The 15,659-nt window shown below is 36.6% G+C and overlaps 2 protein-coding genes across 2 annotated transcripts; both read right to left on the minus strand.

Annotated features, from left to right (window-relative positions):
- Nucleotides 1-200: 200 nt before the first annotated feature.
- LOC114743094 (zinc finger protein CONSTANS-LIKE 5-like) lies at nt 201-1,698 on the minus strand. The gene is made up of 2 exons (XM_028931287.1): nt 932-1,698; nt 201-838 (listed from the first exon to the last, which is right to left on the minus strand). The coding sequence occupies exons 1-2, from the start codon at nt 1,658-1,660 to the stop codon at nt 443-445; spliced, it is 1,125 nt and encodes a 374-aa protein (XP_028787120.1). The 5' UTR covers nt 1,661-1,698; the 3' UTR covers nt 201-442.
- An 8,376-nt stretch (nt 1,699-10,074) lies between these two features.
- LOC114743098 (probable 1-deoxy-D-xylulose-5-phosphate synthase 2, chloroplastic) lies at nt 10,075-14,053 on the minus strand. The gene is made up of 9 exons (XM_028931289.1): nt 14,018-14,053; nt 13,670-13,834; nt 13,397-13,547; nt 12,087-12,358; nt 11,702-11,975; nt 11,290-11,597; nt 10,765-11,046; nt 10,380-10,664; nt 10,075-10,233 (listed from the first exon to the last, which is right to left on the minus strand). The coding sequence occupies exons 1-9, from the start codon at nt 14,036-14,038 to the stop codon at nt 10,075-10,077; spliced, it is 1,917 nt and encodes a 638-aa protein (XP_028787122.1). The 5' UTR covers nt 14,039-14,053.
- Nucleotides 14,054-15,659: the final 1,606 nt, after the last annotated feature.

Genomic DNA, 15,659 nt, shown 5'->3' on the forward strand with positions numbered 1-15,659 from the left:
CGAAGTTTCTAGCAGTTGCTCCCATTCCCAAACTTCCCATCTCTCTTTTTAATTTAATATTCACGGATTTCCTCGTCTCAAAGAAACCAACATAATAAATAATAATAAAATGAGCCAATAGGAACGCGGAAAAAGATACACCGTCAGCACAGCACGAAAATGAAACTTTTCACTGGATAGCGATGGAAGCAGTTTACAGTACAGATTCTTCTACTCAAAGTAAATCAGCTTTTACTTTCCTAAGAAAACAAACACAACTCTTCGGGTCCCCGGAAATCCCCACTTCGTGGTCCACTTCATCAGCGGCCCTTCATCGCCCCTGTCCCACCGTTCTCCTCATAATCAACGGCTCAAGTTGACGCTACACATGGGGCATTCTACCGACGACCTAGATTCACTATTCCACGTCCTTACTACTGTTATTGAGCCTCCATCCCCATGTTTAAAACGAGGGGACGACGCCGTACTGAGTATCCAGCATTAGATCCGAGGTGGGGTCTACCGAGCTGAACAGCCGGTCGAAATCCGACTCCATCTCGGTCCGTTTGGCGAACCGCCCTTTGATCCTCGGCCGAGTTTCTGCGTAAGCCTTTCGCGATGCGTACCGTATGGTTTTCTCAAACTTGCGGTTCTTCCTCTTCTCCCTGTATCTCAAAACGCGAGCTTCCCTGTTCATACCACTCACCGAACTTCCCGATTGGTTTGTGGAATTGCCCGCCGATATGATCCCGCTTGATTCCGAACTGTTACTTATGTTCCTCCCGAACGGGAACGATATTTCTGACGCCGTGTTTCCTCCGTCCGGGACCACTCCCACATCAACCGAAGAAGATGACACCTGCATATCACCAATTAGGTTTCAAACATCAGCACAACTTGAACTTCAATTCCTATTTTTGCCTGGAATGAACAGAGTTTCAGTGATACTCACGCTTTGGCGGCTAAATGACTGCGCTGGATAGCTAATTGAAGAGAGCTTCGATCTGCAAAAATCGATGTCGAAGCAACTCTCTGTGTGATTCATAACCGGAGCTTGAACTGGAACTACGCTATCGTTATTACCCGCTCTGTTATTGTTATTCTGATCGAAGGAGTTTGAGTAATCGAAATCCAGGAATGGATACTCCATGTCCGGAAAAAACATATCGCCCGATTTGATATCCGGAACATCCACGATCTTCGGGTTGAAATTCGGATTGGAAATTAGCCATGATGCTGATTCGGACTCTTCCTGAGGGAATCCATCGGATCCGATTCCGTTATCATTTGGAACCAGAAAGTTAAAGGCAGCAGCGGAGGATTTCGCCACAGAGTCGGCGGCATCGAAGAAGGGCTCCACAGGGACACGCTCGTGACGGCGAGCCAGCGGGTTGGCGGAGTGGATATCCGAATCGCACGTGAGGCAGAGCGCGGCGGCGTCGGCCTTGCACGTGACGGAGGCAGGGGCTTGCTCGCAAACCTCGCACATCCACACACGCTCATGCCGCGACGCAAGCTTATTGGCAGAGTGAATCTTGTTGTCACAGAGCATGCACAGAAAAGCCGAGTCGGCTCGGCAAAAAACCACAGCAGCCGAGGATTTGCAGGAGTCACAGGGCTTCGGCGGCACGGTCCAGCCACCGCTACGAAAGCCCCTGAGGCTTCCCCTCTCGATTCCCATAAAAACAGATTCTCGTTCTGGCGAAGTAGGAAGTTAAGCTGAGGGTCGGAAGCTGAAGGCCGAGACGCTAAAACACTTTGTTTGGGGAAGGTTGAAAACTTGAAATGAAGTGGGAGGGCTGGGGGCAAGGCTTTTCTAGCATCGAAGAGAGAGAGGAAATCTAGGTGATGACGAATGAGGGGAGGACACGTGGGTGAATATAAGCCACATGCAGGACAAATAATAGATATATACGAGTATCAATCCCCGTATGAGAGGGCAATAGTTGTCATTGTGAGTGGGGCCCATGTGAGGACCACAGAGAGAGATTCATTTAGATGCCCTGACGGGGCGTTTTATGAGAAGAGGCGACAAGTTGAAGTTGGCATGCCGCGACAACCCACATGGGATGGGACTCGTCTTTTCATTTTTCTTCTTTCTCAGAAATTACTTGATTTTTTTTTTTTTTGGCTTCTGCTTCTTGGGAAATAAATTTATCTTAGCGAGAGATTTTATTTTGCCGCTTTTGGGAAAAGAATGATGCGATATTTTTTCCTGTCCTTGGAACTATGAAAGGATGAGTTGTGTGTGTTGTTGAGGAGAGATGCAGGATCGATCTCGAAGAGAACAAGGTATTTGTTCATAGAAAGTCAGACAGCAACGGCACTTTCTCACCGATCCAGAATTCTTGCATGATTCTGGAAACACAAACTTCCATTCTTGGGACACAAGCTTCTGAGTCCCCAGAAAAATGCAAGCAATTACTAGTTTGGTTTCACCAACTTGAGGATTTTCTTCAAGAATATATAAATTCTTGAAATGTTCCCCTTTGCAAAGTTTATTAGTGAGATGACGTAAATCCGAGTATCAATATTCTCAGTGTGTAAAATTTATAGAGTGTTGATATTTTTGTGTGTAAAATTTTTGTGTCAGAAGGGTTTTGTTCCTCTCTCTCTCTAAATTTCCCCCTTTTCTTTCTTAAACAGCAGTGAAAAATTCAAGGGGGCGTACGCGTATTTCTGGATCCTTTTTCCCGGCAGCGTAGCTAACTATGGCCAAAAGTACAAATTGGGTGTTTAGGAACTATGAATTATATTTAAAAGTTAATTATTAGCACTAACGTATGGGTGATTAATTAAGATCTACGTCAATACTACCTCTAATTCTTAATATAAGATGTCGTTTAACTTTTATTTTAATCCTAATTATAAAACTCTAATTCATTTTATCTCTCATATTTATGTATTTTTTCTTAAGGTAGTCCCTCTAATAATAGTAGTTCTAGTCAATAAACTTGATTAGCAAGGATATTTTAGGAAAGACAACACTTATTTATTATAAATAACTAACTTAACTTATTTTTTTAATCTCTTCAAATTAGTTAACTAGCTTTCATAATTAAGACCAGAGATAGCATATAACAAATTAATAACGCAATGAGGTCGGCAAAAAATCTGTATAGATCTACATGGGGGAATAAGCCTATATCAACTTGATGTGCACCCACGACCTGTCCCCATAATGCTCATCCCCAACACATGAAAAGGACATTTTTCTTATATATAATTACGGACACTTGCTAACTTATGAACTAAGTCTAAATGTTTTTGTTGTTAGATAAATAAACTAAAAGATAAAACTTAAATCGCATCCAACCCAATGTTCTAGTTCACTGTGATCATATCAAAGATCTAAAAAACACAAATAAAGCAACTGGAGGAGAAGAAGTGTGAGTGTGTGTGTAAAATTACAATTCACAACACACACACACACCCCTCAGAAATTTAGTGAGCTTGTCTCTTCTTTTTTGAGGTCAAGAACGAACCTGCGAATAAGGAAACTAACATCAAATTGAGCTTTCTAACTATACCAAAAAGGGATAATGGAATTATATAGGCTAACTGGAGTCTGGTTTCCTAAATAAGCTAATAGCTAACTTGCCTATTTTAAACTAGCTAATTAATAAAGTATCAAAAACAATATAAATTGATAATTTATTGAGATATTTATATTTCATCAAATGCTCAAAATGGAAATATGAATTGTTGCTCATAGAATTATGATTTCTACCCCTCATTTTAATCAAAATAGTTGCATTAAAAAAATAAAAAGAATTGAATTAGAAAAAATGGTTATAACATTAGAGAGAAGAAGTATTTCACCCCATATATAAAAGCTCAAAGTGGCGCAGTAAGTGGATAAGAGGAGATAGACAAGATCATAGGACTAAGGTCACAATACAAACGCTATTAAAGGTGCATGAATAAATGTGTAGTTATAATTCCAAGGGAGAAAAGTGTGGTTTAATGGGTGTCATCTTCAACACACACAAATATAAGCCACTATGAACAAATTAAAGTGAATCTGTGCTACAAAGATTAATTTGAGAATGACCTCCTCGATCATCATGGACCATTTTCTTTCTTTGCCTTTTGGGAAAGTCAGATATTATCTTCAAACACAGTAATTACATATATATATATGAATTTTATTAATATTTTTTGGCCAGCCATCATTCTTATTTTAATATGATTCTTCTTAAAGATATGTTGATAGAAACCCTCGTTAATTTTACAGTCATATTTGAGAATTAATATGATGGGGTACCGAATATGATTGATCTAATGCAACATAATTCTTATTTTTCAATCCATTATTACGCATATAAAAAACTAGAATGTTTCATTAATTAATGAATTTCAATTCTATCTTTTGCCGTTAGCTGTGGCAACACTAAAAATAAACCAAACAAATTAAATGTGAAAAGAAAAGATGCACTGGACACAGGACTTTGTCCTCTAGCACTAAAGATGATTTGAAAGTTGAAAGATATAAAATCAATTAGAATACTCTGGACAAAAAATAAAATAATACCGATCAGATTACGCTTTTTGTGATTTTTATTGCTCTATCATGAGAACTGCAAAAGGACAATGGAAGTGAATAGAGAGGGGGGGGGGGGAATTTAATCGCAACAATGGAAGTGAATAGAGGGGGGGGGGGAATTGAATCGCAACTATGTGGGTCCATATGAAACAGTAAATTGATATTACATGTTGGCCCAAAAAAGGTGAATTGATATTACATAATCACTAAAATACTAACTATAGTCCTTATATATCTAGTTTTATTATAGAATCAATAACTCCCTAAAAAGTTTTAAATGGAATGAGATATTAGCCCTTGAAATATATATAATCAATACTCTCTTCAATCTATAAGAATTAGATAATCAATTTACAGATGCTATGAAAATTATCTAAGTTGTTTATTTTTAATAAAAGTGTGTTAATTTTATAAAATATGCTGAAAACTACCATTATCATCACAAACATAAAAAATCTCACTTTCATAGGTGCAATTAATAAGAAAAAAATAAACTGAGATTTTACATCCAGAATGAATTTAAATCTCTTTTAAGAGAGCATTAAATTTGATGAGGGTAAAAGAATGTATTGATGTTGTGCATTCTAATTGTTGGTGCACAAAATAGATGTCTCCTTATATCAAAATTTCTTGTCTTTTTGCTAAAATATCTAGATCCATTAGTCAAAATGCTAAATCACATGTTAAATATATGCTGATAATGATTAGAATTCATTAGGTTTGGAGGTAACTCCATCACATAAGATTTTTGCTTATCAAAAGAATTCATTCATTAAGCAAAAATTCGAAGCTTAGTCAAGTCTTGTTCCTGTCTTGGCTCTACAAAGTAAATTGATCAAAGGAGTTTGAGCCAAGAACTTCTTGATTCAATGATACCTCATACCTCCCCTCATAGAAAAGGTTATAGGTTGGTTATTTGCCATGACAAAATAACCAATATGGGTTGGGTGGGTGTGTGGGTCACCTATTCTATGAAAGAAGGGGGTTTAAGCTGCTTAAAAAAAAGAAAAGAGGCGCTGAACCATCCATATGGGGGCAACCCCTTACATTTAGAGTTTTGACAAGCCAATCAGCCATAAAATTACACAACCTAAGAACATAAGATAAATTAAATTAAAGTAAAATCTATGCAAGATTTAAGCAGACATTATAGATCAGTAACAAAAGTACTAGCCTTCCAAACAGGACAAGAAACTTGCTCTTTCACAACCTTCATTACCAATTGCAAAGAATCAGATTCAACTCCCAGCTTTACCATCACTTACGCTGTATCATTGGTTATTTCAAGAATAAGTACAGATTTACCAAAGAAACTGCTATGAACCTAACTGAGTCATACGACTGTTAAAAAGGCAGGGTGTCCATAAAAGTCTACAATTCAGATTCTCTGTCAATGTAATAGACAAATTAGTGATTAGTTCTGATTTTCCCTTTGTTTTTTTTTTTACTTAATTAATTGTGATGATTATCCAAGACTGAAGGGTTTAGGTTTTCAGGCGTCACAGGATATCCTTGCCAGCGCCACCCCACCTTTGGGATGCCTATCAGATCATTTATAAATTATAAATGTAATAATAGTCAACATTTTTCCTTAAATGAAAGAACTATTTTAGTGTTCGGACAATGTTACCCTCTTTGGCGTTAAGTGATTGGATGCATTAACAGACGGGGCAACTCAGTGTGAGCGTGCCACGTAAGCCCGCACCGCCCCGGTGGTTCTTTTTTTTTTTTTTTTTTGGACTCAGCCCCGGTGGTTCAACCACGCTTCTTCTTTTTGATTCGCTTCCAAGATTCTCCCAACCCTACTTTCGTCCACCTACATTTTCTTCTCCTCTTTTACCCATCTCCTTCATTTTTCTATTCGTTTCCTCCTTCCTTTGCTTCCAATCTTTTGTCCCTTCAATTTCATTCTCAAGCAGGCAAGTTAAGTTCAGATGATTTATTATTATTAGCTTAGTTTTTTAACAGATAATATTTAATATCCGATTAATCGTTGTCAGATGAGCCAGTCTTTTAGAAGACAGTTTTTTTCACATTCATATGAATTTAATTAGAGATATGGTATTGAAACAATCATAACTTTTTGGAAGAATTATTGTGAGGTTTAAAAAAAATTTAATTATCAAAAAATTGTCATAACAAGGGAACAACATAATAAACATTGATTCCCTCTAACCTTTTCTATTCCCAGCTGGACGGTGCGTGAGGGAAAAGGACCTGGAGACGAAGCATATTCAATTATTTTATTTAGAGTCAAAGCATTGAAATGATAAGTTGCTCAAAATGGAATGGAGGATGACGTCGCACATGATGTCACAGCTCGATGGGGATAACCAACCAGATAATATTCTGATTAAAAAAAAGACGTGAAATATTATAGAAGAGATAAATTTATTTATTACAAAGTCGGTCCTGACATTCCACTACGGATGCTCAGTCAGAATTCGAGAGTTATATTAATATACATTGAACATATTCATTTGCATTGAACTGCTCAATTATTTGCTGCTCCTACCATTTTAGGAAGGTAATACTTAATTAATAGCCCTCTCACATGATAATATTATCATCTCATGGCAGCGTATGTTTGATACCCAACATTAATAAAAGCAAGCCCTTACGCGTATTTTTTTCCCATTCTTTATTGGGTATAAGAAACTCACAAAATCAAATGCGTATAATTTCATATTTGAATAAGATATGAGGAAGTTTGGTTAAACGGTCCTGATAAACTCTCATTACCATCAATGCATCTTTATGGTTATCATCATACTACCTCCAATTCTAATTATAAAATCTCATTTATATCTATAAATAAGATCTTATAATTAGGATCAGAAATAGTATTTCATTTTTTATCATGTTAAACTCAAAATTATAACTTTTGCTTCAAGAGAAGATAAAATCTATATTTTAATACGTAAAATCCGATGGGGCCAGTGTTGTTGTGAAGGACCCACTATTATAATAGCATTGGATGACTATCATGTTCAACAATATAATTAGATTAGATTATTTTTTGTCAAGATAGATGAGATCATGGACGGTGTAAATTATAAAATTAACATATTAATTCACTGTAGTCATGTTTATAATTTGAATTAAAGTAAGGAAAAGAAAAGGAAGAATGGAGGCAGAAGTTGGAAGGAAAGGGACGACACTACATCTCGAAGCCAAGAGTTTCTGTATTTTGGGGGACATTTTGCACTAAGAACTATTTCTGTGTTTTGCTTCAACAAACCATGGTTTATAACGTTTGATGACTGAGAATTTACGAACTTTTTTTGAAACTATAAGTGAATGTTTATAATTAAATTTGGTCTAAACGATTGAAAAAAAAACAACGATAAAGTTTTAAAGAAAAATACAGTAGAGAGAGGGGGGAAAGGGAAAGTTCGTCAGGTAGTGAGAATGTAGAGAAATAAAGAAGGAGAGGGGTGGGTGGTTGGTGCGGGATGGGTTTGGCTGCCCTGCCGTCAAAGCCACAGCTTTCGGCATTTGGTGACAAATTTGGGTGACTCATTCTTTAATCTTTATCTTTTCTCATTCATTACTTTTTATTAGTTCATTAACACTTTTGTCCGTTCCCCGCCTTAATTAGGTTGCAGGCTGGGCCGACGAGCGAGCCTGATCAGGTTGGCAGATTAATTGTAGTAAAAGGAATCAGTATTACTTTTAATATTTGAATTTCTCTCTCTCTCTCTCTCTCTCTCTCTCTCTCTCTCTCTTTTAAATACCCCTGCAACTTCAGCCGTGAAAGAAATTAATCTTCACAAAACAAAAAAATTGTCAGATAAGTATGTGTGAATCGCAAATTGCAATTTTTGATGCCCTGAGTCCAAGGCCTTCAAAGAGTTTTAAATTAAGCTTTCATCAATCAAGTCTCTCACACAGATCCTTCCAAAAAAAATCTTCTTTGTCGAATTCCATTAGATCGAAGCCAAAAAAAAAAAAACACTGAACACACATTTATTTCTTATTTTAGAATTGTCCCATTCCTTTTTGGCTATCTATGTCATTAATATCACACGGTCTTGCCTGGCCCTCTCGCCTCTAAAATCAACTTTTTGATTTTCAACTTTCTCACTTTATCACTTCATCTTACCTCTTCCTTTATTTCTAAGAAATCATCCACATGATCCACGCACCCAATGATTTCTTCAGCCTCTTTATAAAATTTTTCTGCATTTTTGGCTCCCCCAACAAACAAAATTTTAATTTTAATTTATACAGAAAATCACATTTTAACTTATCAGTGTAGGTTTTTAATTCCATGGTTGGGTTTTCCCCCCTTATCTTTCGAAGAAGAAACTTGCACACTCAACATATTCACAAAGGTCGAACATTAAGTCTTATATTTAAACAAGACTTCAACAAATAGTTGGTGTCCTGGGTCAAATTAAACGATCCCCTCCCATCTTTGCTGATACAGTACGTAAATTTTAATTACTCCTTACTTCCTCCGTTTCTTATTATAAGAGACGAATAACCAAATTACGTTGATAAAAAAAACAGTTAAAATTAGTTAAGAACAATCCATGTGTAAAAAGTATAATTTTTTTCTCAAAAATGCCCTCATAATAAGAAGAGAGAGTATGAGAGAGAACAATTAAATTATTAAAAGAAAGAGAAGTGGGAGGGAGAGAGTGTGTTAGTTGGAAACAATAAATATAGGTAAAATATGAAATCAACACGAAAAAATAGAGACAACTTTTAAGTGTCACTTATATATAGGAACATGCTATAAGTATCAAATGTCTCTTATAATAAGAAACGGAGGGAGTATTTTATATAATATCGTTTACCTGTTGTTGCACCGGATTTGAAAATTTTTAAGTTTATGTGTATCAATAAACATGATTTAAAAATCTAGCTATGGATTACTGTTTTCATGATGTGAAAGTTATATATGGTGAATAATTTTTTTTCCCCAAAAATGAGATTGAAAGATAACGATTGAGGACCTTATCGATCTCTAAATTTCTCATTAAACCTCCATCAACCCCCGTCCACGTGTATTAAGATACATAAACGTCGTTTAATTTTTCTAAAATCAAGCAAATTTTCAAAAAATAAATTAATTGTTTAAAATAATTTTTTAAAAAAGGACCAGTAGTGAAGAAGCATGATGCAGCAAACAAACTCATCAGATCAGTAGATGATAACAAATGGGATTTTTTTCTTGAAGCATTTTATAATGTATTAACAAATTACCTAACCACGTTTCTTGGCCGCTGAAACGATATTAATTATTTTATTTATGATCGAAATACTTTTATAACTGATCCACAAAACATGAAATTAGATTATCCTATCTGATGAGGGTCTCATCAGCTCATATGAACAACAATAATTTCCATTATTGCGCAGAAATACACTGCGTTATTACAACTTTATTTATTACCATAATATTTAGGGAAATTAAGCATACTATATGTATATATTTGATTCCTTTCATGCTTACTGCGGCCGTACCCCATTATTAATTGTTATCTACAGTCCCTTTGCTTCATCCACAAAACGATCACAATTAACAATGGCTTTAGGCTTCAAATTTGCAAGCTGAGAAGAAGATGATGATCCCAATTCACATTGGCCAAAGTTAAAGCAGTGGCTGCAATATGATTTGCACTCAGTCCTGCAGCTTCAGTTTGATCTGCCTGAGACCCATGGTCGATGTATCTATCAGGCAGTGTCATCGGCCTCCACTGAAAGAAACAACCACACAAACTCAGTAAAGTCTTAATTAAACACTAAATAACAAAACATGCTTCCAGTTCATATAGAAGGATGATGAAATTAAAACGACGAGTTATTAAGATTGTAATTAACAATGGTGATACGTTATACGTACCTTGAGATTTCCATCAAGCAATCCGTTTAAGCCGAGGAAATGGGAAACATGGGAACCAAATCCTCCAATGGCTCCCTCTTCAACAGTGATGAGAATTTCGTGCTGTTTAGCCAGTTCCGTCATCAGACCTCGATCCAGAGGCTTACAGAATCTCGCATCAGCCACAGTGGTAGAAACCCCATGAGCTTCAAGGATCTTTGAAGCCTCGACACAATTCTGTACCGTTGTCCCGTATCCAACCAGAGCAACTCTGCACCCTTCCTTTATAACTCTTCCTTTTCCAACCTGTATATACATGAATTTCAATTAGCTTTGCTTACAGTTTCATTGTTCTGATAATCCTCAGCATTGCGTGATGAGTTATTAAGTAATAATAATTAAGTACCTCCAAAGGCGTGCCCTTGTTATTTGGTGGAAGTGTGGTTCCTATTCCGTTTCCTCGCGGATATCTGAAGCAACATGGCCTGTCATCGATGGCCACAGCCGTTGCGATCATATGCATAAGTTCAGTTTCGTCCGACGGAGCCATAACCACCATGTTGGGTAAGCAGGCCATGTACGTAGTGTCAAAGGCTCCACAGTGAGTCGGACCATCAGCTCCCACAAGGCCAGCTCTATCCATGGCAAATCTTACTGGTAGCCTTTGAAGGTCCACATCGTGAGCTACCTGCACCAACAGCCACAATGCCAAATATCAGACAATGAATACATTTATTCTCAACTCACTTTGGAACGTTTAAGATTAAAACCCTCTCAGTAAATATGTTTCTTAAGAATGGAGCTTGTGTTCTTCTTCTTATTGTCGTGAGGTTGGTTACCTCTACCAACAGCTTGTTTGTTGGTGACAAAGGACATATTTTAAACCATGGGGATGGACTAACTAAACATTAATGATTATGAAGGGAAAAACCTGATCGAAGCCTCTCTGAAGGAAAGTAGAGTAGATGGCACAAAAGGGCTTAAAGCCTTCAGTAGCAAGGCCAGCAGCGAAGGTAACAGCGTGTTGCTCTGCGATTCCCACGTCGAAACACCTATTAGGGAATTCTTTCTGGAAGAGGTTGAGTCCGGTGCCACCTCCCATGGCGGCGTGGATGGCCACGATTTTGTCATCAACCTTAGCTTCCGCTATCAATGACTCTGCAAAGTACTGTGTGTAAGAAAGTGTACTTGTTTTCTTCTTCATCTGCTTCCCTGACCTTGGATCAAACTTCACAACCCCTGCACACACGAAGAAAAAAACACAACCCCGCCATATTTTTGCTACTTGTACAATGATCATAACAATATAAAAAACAGGTCTTTTGAACTAGTAATATAGGTACCGTGCATTTTGTCTGGGGCATTTTCAGCAGGGAGATAGCCCTTTCCTTTCTCAGTGATGATATGAACGAGAACAGGTCCGATAAGTGGCGAGGTCTTGAGGTTCTCAAAAACATATGTGAGGTCTTCCATGTTATGCCCATTAAGAGGACCGATATAGTACAGCCCAAGCTCTTCAAACAAACACACACCAGACCCACCAGCCACTCCTCTCACTAACGTATCCAACTTTGCAGCAACCTCATGTGCCTGGCTTCCCATTTGCTTCGTGATCCCCTGTTACGTCCGTCACCAAATATCAGGCTTTCAAGTTCTTGGGCTTATTAATAACTCCAAAACAAGTTGAAACAAGAAAGAGAGCGTTGTTATAATTAATTAACCAATTACCTTAGCAGCTTCACGCAACTTAAGAAAATTTTTGTTGGATTGAAGCCTGGTTAGGGCTCTGCTTAGGGCTCCAACAGGTTTGGCTGGGCCATCCACGGTTGCAGTGGGAAGCGAGACCTGTTCGTTGTCGTTTAAGACAATAATAAGCTTGGTGTGGTGGAAACCAGTGTTGTTCAGGGCCTCATAGGCTTGGCCTGCTGTGAGGGCTCCATCTCCTATAACAGAAATCACATGGTTGTTCCTCCTCATCAAGTCCCTCCCAACTGCCATTCCTGATAGCCACCACACAAATTAAATTGTTTCCAAGATTTGTTTTTTCATTTTTGGTCACAGGAAAAGTGGGCTTATATGGCCCACAAACTTTCTCGGCCTATATATGTGTTCCTTCCCGTTCAATTTTTCGGCCCGTGGATCTCTAGACCTGCTGATTCCAACAACAATGGCATTCACAACTTCACATGCTTTTACTAGGAAGGCTGGGTCTAATGAGGCCTGTCCCCTTATAACATGACAAATCAAAATTTAAATACTTGTTGAATGATGTGTTCATATTTAACACCTAACAATACTTTAGATATGATGGTTTTTAATTGTAGGATAGTCATATGTTTAAAAAAAAAAAAACCCATGCTTTTAAGCCGTGCACACGTACTTACAAGATTCTACGACAATACTTTCTCCTGTTAAAAATATAAGATAAATTTTGTTGAATGAGTTAGGGTTTTTAAGGAAAAACCATAAAAAAGATCTCTGAAATAAAAAAGTTATACACAGGGACCCGTTCACAAAAATTATTGTCAAAATCCATACTAATATTGTCATGAATCTTTATTTGTAATTTTTCTATTTTGACGGTCTTTTTTTGCCATTTCCTCCTTTTAATAAGATAATATTTATTTTTGTTTAAGTATTTAGTGATTTTTTCCAATTTTACCTCTAACATATATTTTCCTTTCTCTGATTCATTTATTTGTTCTCTTCATTAATAAGGGCATATTTGAAAAAAAAAATATGCCTTGCATATTTATTGTTCTAAAATGATTTTAAATAATTTCTTAATAAACGCATATGAATAAAATTTATCTTATATTTTGAAACGGGTGGAGTATTATTTTCCTGGAGCCAGCTACGAATTTATCGGAATTTTTTTTTAAAATTTATTTCAAACTTAGAAGAAGAAGAAGAAGAAGGAGCGGCCTGTGAAAAAAATTAACCGCAGCAAGCAAATGAAGAATCTAAACAGTGATTAATTAAGATTATGAAAAGAGAATCTAATCAGAGAATAATGAAAAATGAAAAGACATGTATACCCAAGCCAGCTGAAATGCTAGTAGAGCTATGACCAACTCCAAAAGCATCATGAACACTCTCATCCCTCTTCGGGAACCCGGCAAGTCCATTCGTCTGTCTGATAGTATGCATTCTGCTTCTCCTTCCCGTCAATATCTTATGCCCATAGCTCTGCAAGAAGCCACCCAACCATTCACACACACACACACATATATATTCTACGAATCATTCACACACACACAGACAGATTATTCATTAAACTCTCAAATCAAAATGGTTCATTTGTGTGTTACCTGATGGCCAACGTCCCAGATAATCTTGTCGGTTGGACTGTTGAAAACATGGTGAAGTGCTACAGTTAAGTCAACCACCCCCAGGCTCGCACTTAAATGGCCTCCTGTCTTCGACACTACGTACACTATCTCCTCTCTCAGTTCATCGGCCAGATCTTCCAGTTCCTGGGCATTTCATAATTCTTCAGTAATAATGTCACTGTCAACACGTGCGCCAAAACGCACCGCGTTAAAATAATCTGGTCGATGCAGTTAATCAACTCAGATACATGAAAATTAATGAGTGTGCACGTGAATTCATTAAAGCCACTTTTTGTCAGTTACTTTTGCCGCTCAACAGAGTCAGACCTGAATGGACAGATTCTTCATGTGGATTGGGTGGTTGATTGTGTCCAGGATCGGAGTGAAGGGCTTCTCTCCTGAGAAGTTCAGATTTCTCCTACTCTGAATCTTTGGATCATCGTTCTCTTTGCTTCCTTTGGGTCTCTTCGAGTCCTCATCAGCATTAGCATTATCCCCTTGTTGAGCACATATCGCTCTCTTCATCTGAGAAACATATCATCAAATACACGAATTAACGTTAATATATATGTGCCAGCACCGACAGAATCAATCCATAGATTTTTGCCTTTCTGCTTCTGAACTGGTATATGTTTATCAGCATACCCTTTGGAAGAAGGAGGCAGAGATTTGGGTTTGACGATCTGGGACGAAGCAGGATTTGTGCAGGTCACTGAACTGGAAAAGCGGAAGGAAGGAGGGTCGAAGAACAGAGGAAGCCATTGTTGAAGCAGAAGGAATATGACGAGGAGAGGAAATAGTGAGAGTACAAGCTCGATGGCTCTGTGGTTGTGAAATATGAGCAGGACTTTCAGGTCAATTTATAGCCAAATTAGTCGCAACAAATTAATGAATAAATCTGACCTCATTACTTAGCTTTACCAAACAGAGAAAATCTGACCTCATTACATCGCATTGAATGAGTTGTTTACTCCTAGTTATTTCTTCCTAAGGCATTACAAGATACAAATAATTGAACCATGTAATTAAAGTCAAAATTGGTTGAGGACAATAATTAATTCATACAATTTAAAAAGTTAATTAAAATCTGTTAAAGATAATAAATATGTAAAACAATACAACTTATTTTTCTAAAATATTCTTATTTATGAAGAGGTAAGTAGGAAAGAGAATGAGTGGGAAAAAAGAGATGAAGAAGACTTATAATTTATTAAGGGTAAAAATAAAAAAATTATTCAATAATCAGACAAATTCAAAGTGATACTTATAAAAAAAAAAATCAAACTTCAAAGATTTGATGCTTATATTTTGAACCAGATGAAGTAATATAAAAAAATATTTTTTTGAAATATATCTTTATTTATGGAGAGTGACTAAATGAGAAATAGAATGAGTTGGGAAAAAAAAGAAAAGATGAAACAAAGAATTGGTTAATTGATGCAGTGCATATTTATATCTATAGAAAAAAAATGAAACGAGTATATTCTATATATAAAATTCGATGACTATGATTTTATGGCTGCTAGGTATGCTATAACTTATGGCTGTTAGGTATCCTATAATAGGAGGTCACGAAAAGGAATTATCACAATTCGGTCATATGAATTTCTTATTTGCTGACACTACCACAACTAGAAAACTTCAAATTGATATAATTGTCAATAATTTGTATGGGAGAAAGCAAGGATCGCGTTCATTGGGAACATTTAATTTTTTTGAACAAACTATTTGAATTATTTTCATTTCATTTTGGAAAATTTACTTTTAAGATGTATTTGTTTTATTCTTTAAAACAAAGGAAATACTAGAATAAAACAAAGACCCTATGAACCATTTATATTCAATTTAAATGAAGAATTTATTCTTACACTCGTATTATATAAAAAAATAATTATGAAAATGTTACCATATCCCTATTTTTATTGCTCTACGAATTACAAGAAATGAACCACTGCTATTCATACTTGAT

Source organism: Neltuma alba, unplaced genomic scaffold (genome assembly GCF_004799145.2).
Source record: "Neltuma alba isolate B1F8T4 unplaced genomic scaffold, ASM479914v2 tig00003943_pilon, whole genome shotgun sequence".
Classification (NCBI taxonomy): domain Eukaryota; kingdom Viridiplantae; phylum Streptophyta; class Magnoliopsida; order Fabales; family Fabaceae; genus Neltuma; species Neltuma alba.